Source organism: Pocillopora verrucosa, chromosome 14, assembly GCF_036669915.1.
Source record: "Pocillopora verrucosa isolate sample1 chromosome 14, ASM3666991v2, whole genome shotgun sequence".
Classification (NCBI taxonomy): Eukaryota; Metazoa; Cnidaria; class Anthozoa; order Scleractinia; family Pocilloporidae; genus Pocillopora; species Pocillopora verrucosa.
The window spans coordinates 9808094-9815230 of NC_089325.1; the positions used below are offsets into that span (position 1 = coordinate 9808094).

At 36.9% G+C, this 7137-nt stretch overlaps 1 protein-coding gene across 1 annotated transcript in view; it reads right to left on the bottom strand.

Annotated features, from left to right (window-relative positions):
• Positions 1-5946: 5946 nt before the first annotated feature.
• LOC131797860 (centrosomal protein of 135 kDa) overlaps positions 5947-7137 on the bottom strand; it is an 18550-nt gene continuing 17359 nt past the window's right edge. Inside the window, exon 27 of the mRNA XM_059115528.2 lies at positions 5947-7025. Within this exon, the coding sequence (XP_058971511.2) occupies positions 7005-7025 (21 nt within the window). The 3' untranslated portion in view covers positions 5947-7004. The remainder of the gene's footprint in view (positions 7026-7137) is intronic.

The following is a 7137-nucleotide window of genomic DNA, read 5'->3' on the forward strand; positions in this document are numbered from 1 at the left end:
TGATTTAAAAAGCGCAGTGATGATAAACAGAGAACTTCGTGTTTAGTGTCCAAGTGCTCTGACAAGCTCCAGAAGTCGAACAAAATGTCGACCTGTCATATTCACTTCCTTACACGACGACCGTTCTCCAAGGTTTTATTTCGTGTTATTTCAACAAACACTGCTGTTCGGAATTCTAAAGAGTTCTTAAATGCTTTTGGACTCTGTGGAAGCGAGATGTGATGATAGGTAAGATAAAAACTGGGAGATTTTGAGGTCCTTTACATGTGCAACGTTATCATGGTAGAAGAAATAGTGAGTGTCACAGACGGCCGCGAGACTGTAACTATTTCCTTTTTTTATTTGCATCTTTTTCGGCTTTGTTTGTCGTTTAGTCGTCTGCTTTATACGAAATTACGCTGTAGTCCCTTACACTCCTGATAGAGTTCAAAAGAAAATCTTTGCTGGGATACATTTTGATGAACTCTTACAAACTGAAACAGATCATTCCAGTATTCAATTTAATCTTTGAAAGAAATACAAAGTATTTCACGGAGATGCTTTGCAAATCAGCTTTGTGAAAGAATCACTGAGTATTTTATTCAATCAGTAGACAGAGAGAATAAACATCCCATGCTTTAGAAACTGGCTTTGCCAAGTCAGCAGGCCACAAAATTGTTCGCTAAAAATCGCTTTTATTCTTCGTAACATTAACGTTTTGTAAAACATTATCTGATTGTAACTAACCACAGTGAAAACAAAACTTAGACTTAGTTTTTGGATATATGATTATCGGAGAAGAATGTCCAACCTTTTCCGGAATATATCTACAGCATTGGTTTTCGGTAATAACGTTTCTTGTTTGCTCTTTAAAATCATTTAGGACGCAATGTCCAAATGCTAGTTATTTCATCGGCATTTGTCCAAGTGAAAAAGCCATTCTGAGGTAGACGTTTGCATAGAGGCATTAATTAAACTTGGACAACTTTCGTGAGAGTCAGACGTAATATTTGCTAATGGTTGAGGAGTTTGGTTCATCATAATGAGATAACAATCACATTAGCTACCCAAACAATGACAAAACTTCTCGTTCGCGGAAAACGTTCTGGTTAATGGAGCGCCCAGAGATTTGTTCTTCAAAACCGAGGACTATCGTGGGATGAGGTAAGATCGTTTGTATCAGTCTTGAGAACTAGATGGTGTTTCAAATGGGCTTTGTAAACTTTTAAAAAAGCTTCATCAGAGGGCGGAGCCGAGCTATGAATTATGATCATCTGGGGGTGGGACGATGTGGTGTCATAAAGAATGCTTTAATTAGCTTGATAAACAACTATAAACAACTTCGTAGTTGGGGCCATTTTCTACCACAGGAAGTCAAGCCACAAAACTCTTCCAACATCCGTGAGAAACTCATGACTCAGATGGTCAATATCGGCATCTAACAACTAAGACATATCAAATTAACCCAATGTTGTTGGCTTCACTTAAGCAAAGCCCAAATCTTCTTAAACGTTGACTTTCTTTGAACCCATAACCTTTGCGTGCAAATTCAAAGACAAACCAGTTTGTATTTTGTCTACATAGCACTCATCGTATTCTTTCAAATTTTATAGACTAATGACATGTATAATGAAAACAATATCGATAATTGTGTGGCGGAGTCATCGTGGTCTAATGAAAAAATGCATTTCAGGAAAATTTGGCACATTCTCTGAATAAACAGTTTAAGATTTGAATTTTAAATGTAAAATTTCCTTTGTTAGAAACAGAGAACACCAAAAGACCATTCTGTTTCAGTAAGGTTTACTTCAACAAATTATAGTTTTAACGGAAATCTCACGTATACTCCAGGAGTAATGGAGTGTTTAAATTCCAATTAGCAACTTATGTTTAGGATTGTCAACCGCTAACTTCTCTATTTAATTCCAAGCAGATGTGTTTTTTGTGCCCTGAAGGCTCTTTTCAATTCCATATTCCGGAGCAAAACCTAAATTTTGCTTCTAAGTTAAGGTAAATATATGCGTGATTTTTGCAAACCACAACTTAATGGACATGAAAGGTGCTAGACGGCACAGGAACTACTGATGACCCCTGAGAGGCCTAAGGCTTCTTCATTTACACCAGATGAAAAAAATCGAACAGAGTGATTGGAAAAATGCATTTAATTACTAATTTTCTGTGTAACCTTTTAATAATATTTTCACTGAACTTCGATTATTAGAACATGGATGATTTCATTTCGTTTTGAAATTAAACTGCCACAATTTTTCCACCAAAGGAAAATGGCGTAAGATGCTAAGGCAAGAGTAGATACTGACAGCTTTTGAAGACTTAGCAGCCGATGAAAATGTTGTAGTGAAATGCTTTTTAAACGTTACCTCTGTGTCGCAGACTTTAATTCTAAAGCTAATATCCTTTCTCTCTCTGTTTTGCAGGCTCGAAATTTCTTTTCATCTAAATAATAGTCATCGGAGGAAGTTGTAAACGTTTCATCGGCAAGATGCAACTGAAATTTCATATTAAAACAGCAAGCTGCATTAAAGTTTATTAGATTTTGAATAACACAGACATTTCTGATGAGCTATGACAAAACAACATCTTACTGTCTCAGAACACAATCTCTCCTCTGAGTTTGAGAAAACCTTCATTTCCCCGCGTGACAACAAGCATCGTCTGCAACTTCATCAAAAAGCCAACTTTCGTTTCTTTATATCAAGCCAAATAAATTTACCTTCGTTGTGAACAATTAAAATAGACACAACGGAGCAGATTCTAGCCTTGCCCATCTATAGCGCATGATTTGTTATAAGTTTTTTTAAGGTTGCTTTCATTTAAAAATGTGAAGGTTTCAGCTGTTTGTGTGGTTGTCATCAGGAGACGAATACAAACATAAACAAGAATAACTGCCGAAGATTTGGAAAGAATGTTCACATTTTTATTGAAGGTGAAAATGAAAAAATTTAAACAGCTGAGATCTGAGAAACATCTCATCTCTACTGACTGGGAAAATTTTGTTAGGAAGAGTGAAGATATATCAACTAGCGCCGTTTACAGAAAGGATTCATTATTATTAGGAGCACGAGGACAATTTTTCGCTCTCTAAACTTACGCATTGTTCACAATTCCAAGATTTTTGCTGTTAGATGCATTTTTATTATTTATGAGCAAGTTTTATAAAGTATATAAGATATCAAGTTGCGGAACACTAGAATATGTAAGACAATCCTTCGGTGGTTAATAAACATACAGATTTACACATGTCTCGGCAGCTAATTGTGCGCAATTCGCACAGACTCGCAAAGACATTTTTGTATAATCTTGTAAGAAAACAGAGAATTTTCCAGAATTTTAAATCTCTCACCTCTTGCTGTTTTAAAGCCTTACTTTCGGAACCAGGGAATGAATTGAGTAGCGTCCTCTTTTTTGATCGCGAAGAAAACTCAAAGCAAATCGAGTACGTCCTTGAAAGAACACTTCATAATCTTGCCAAGAATCGCTTTGAGAAACGAAGACCTATCATTATCACTACAAGAAATGATCCTTGGGATTAGAACGAATTCCCAAATCTTCGAACAAAAGACATTTCACATTTGTAAAGTATGTTCTGGGTTCCTTCAGTCAGGTCTACAAGGATTTAACCACCAAAAACGTGGATCCGATTAACGGTAGACAAACAGTGTCGAGACAATGAAGAAGCAGTCTGTTAAGTGGCGTAGTATTGAAAATATTGTGATAAATGATGATGCAAGATACTCAGTTTTCGATTATACTGAAAGGATTAGAATTCGAAAGTAGCGGTCCATTAAGAATCTATCAACGTATGGTTGGCTGCTGTTTTTCACGTCTTCTGGGTCACTTGCTTGCAATCCTTCAACACGCCATTAAATATCTCCTAAGAAATCCGAAGGACATAAAAAAATCCTCAACAAATCAGAACTTAGATCTAACTCAAGTCTTCCGTGTCGAATATGATTAGAAATACATATCACCCTATGATTTATTGCGATTTTTTTTTTTTTTTTTTGGCTTCTATGTAAGCTTCCTAAAAACCGTCTTTTAACTTATCGACGAAATTTGGCAGAGTGTAACCCTAGAGTTATGACCTAAGGTCGTCTGGCATCTCACGAAGAATGTTGATATCGAAAATTATAGCACGGACACGATACCCAAAAATCTTCGTGTTAAGTTGAAGCTTGAAGTTTGATCTAGTTTCTCACTAGTAGTTAAATCTAAAATGCTGTTGCGGGGGTTTGAACATGAAAATCTGACGTTTCATTACCGGGTTTAACATGATGTTGATCTTTCTTTGATGTTGGTTTGGTGAATTGTCTACGTCGTGGACCTTTCGACTAAACTTATGTCTATGAGAACATTAGTCAATTTGTCAGCTATGGTGTCAAAAGAAAAAAATGCTTTCCTTCAAAAGATAATTTACTATATCTGAGATTATCCGACGAAAAGCAAAGCCACCATACAAATTAAAAAAAGATGACTTTATGGTTTGAACTGGATGTCTTTTTTTCCTGTTGTTATTTTCAGGTTTTGGATTCTCAAATTCAAACAGACTATTTTGACGAGAGAAAAGCGATCCCTGAAAGCGCAAAAAATATGCCACGGGGTTATAAATTGTCGAACCTCTTTCTATTGTTTCGAGAAGTCGTTGATAGCATTTGGAACGAAATGCTTTCAAATCTATTTTTGATCGCTACACTCTGATAAGGTCGCACTATCTCATTGCCCCGGAATTTACATTGGAAACCGCATGCAGTCATTTGTGAGTGACGGAGTTAACGCAGAGAGATAAGAACTTATGTTGTTTTGGACTTACTTCTCAGTGTTGCAAAACGATTACGAGCCTTCAGTCAACAAGCTTCATATTCGCCTTTCCTTCCCATTGGCTTTGTGCTTACTAATAGCTGATTGTGAGGTTACAGTTACGTAATCAGTGCATCTGAGTTTCGTTTTACGGACGGTGTTAAAATTATTAATTATTAGAGCGGTGTCGCTGAAGTTATTCAAATTTGGCAAGGAATCTTGCGCAACCAAAATTCTCCCTCGCTGAAAATGGTTTTATACACATTCTACTTTTAGTTCTTTGTGCTAATGGACCATGATTGTTGTTGTGAGAGACTTAATCGAAAAGCGCTAAAAATATGGGGGCTTTGTTCCTAATGGAAAGAAATACGAGCTATTTTGGCGGGGAGAGGTTTATCCAAATCACCCGTCACTCGTTGATACGCCCAGTTGTTAGGTACAAAATTTCCTGGTTTTTCGTCTTTCAAACAATTTCGGACAGTTCTATCTGATTTTTGAACGCTTTCGTTCGATTTCGTGCGCTTCCATCCGGCTTCGGACGCTTTCGTCCGATTTCATACGCCTTTATCAGTCCGACAGTGGACGCGATAGTCCGATATCGGATCTCTTCGTCAGTTTCCGGAAGATTCCGTTTGATTTAGGAAGGCTTCGTCCAAGTTTGGACAGTTACGTCCGGTTTTGAACATTTAAGTCCTAAGTAGAATGATTCTGCTTGATTTCGGAAAGATCGGTCGCTCCGTGCAATTTTAAATAGCTACGTCCGATATTTAAAGCTATCGAATTTAAAGCCTCGAATTTTGGACGGTTTTGTACGGTTTGCGACTGTTCTGTCCGATTTAAGAGGATTTTGCCTGTTTTTGGACGCTTCCTTCACAATATAATGTTTTCACCCGAAACATTCGGATAAGATTAGTCTTCACGATGAGGTCTCTGAAAATAGACTTCTCCATGAGAGACTGTCTATAAATAACTCTACTTGAATCAATATGTTCCAAAACCCCGGTCCAGGAACTTCCCATGTCCTTTCCTGATTGAACTGTTGATATAGTGAATTAATTCAGTTGATTAAAACCAAAAAGGAAAAAGAGATGATTGAAATCTCAATATTATTTGACAGCTTAAGGTGCTCTAGATAAATGATAAACCTACGAATTTTCTGGGCAAGGTTCTTAAAATAACTTTATTTCTCTTAGCGTTATAAAATGTACAAATAATTCTCTAACACTCTTGAAAACACTGTATTCAATTACAAATATTCATCATATCAGTCTAACAATTTTCTTGCGGTGGGTTGTAATCGAATGCATTTGACAACTATGGACTTGCATTTTGGTAAGAAAGGCTGGACATTGTTTGGTAGTTATATTTGAACCGCTTGTTGGAGCTTCGAGTTGGAGAAACATACAAGCTATTTCGAATTATCAATATTGACTCTCCTCCATTCGCATTCAAAACGTGTCCGGCAAGAAAAATGCTAATGGAGAAAGTGTTGATGGGAAGCCTTTTCTCAACCAATCATAACTCGCCTATCAACGCGGTCCGCGTTAGCTGCTCGCAATTTCGGGACGACTGAGAAAGATAATGACGGTAGAGCATGCGCCGTTTGGACGATAATCATGTGCATTCTCGACTCCAGAGCCCACTGTACTGCGGATATCAAAAGGTCATGCGCAACCATGACCTGACGCTCTATTGTCGAAACTGGTAGGCTGCGAAAGTGAGGTAACAATTAAACTTTCGGACTAATTTTTCTATAGTAAATTTCCATATACTTACAAAAACAAATTGCAAATAATAATCCTAAACTTTTGCGATCAGAGCAAAACACGATACACCAACATGAGAAGCGATCACAAAGTTTTCTTTTAAGTCTGTCGAGACTGCGGTAAGTTCGTTTGAGTCGGCCGCCTTTCATTGGAAATAATATTCGAATGGAATTGTCCTCAATACTCTTGACGTGAATTTCTGATACGTATGGTTATACCATTGATAAAATCTTATATACACTATAAAACTCAATAACATACTTAAAGAGTATATAAGCATCAAACAAATAAGTTGATCCATTAGTTGACGGATAGTTACAAAGTTATATAAAAGTAGATCCAATGTGAAATATGTATGAGGAATTTTTGTGTACTTCCAATTTTTTCTGCCTTAGGAACGGCTTGGTTCCCTCCTTGGACTGTCTGAAATTTATTTGACTCATGCTAGCTTGCATCTGAGAAGTCCTAAAAACGGAATAAAAAGAAACTTTGAACGACGAGTTGATAAGCGAAGTTTCATATTCTGAAAAAAAAAAAAAAAAAAAAACTAGCAGAGCCGAACTCCATTCTTGCACAT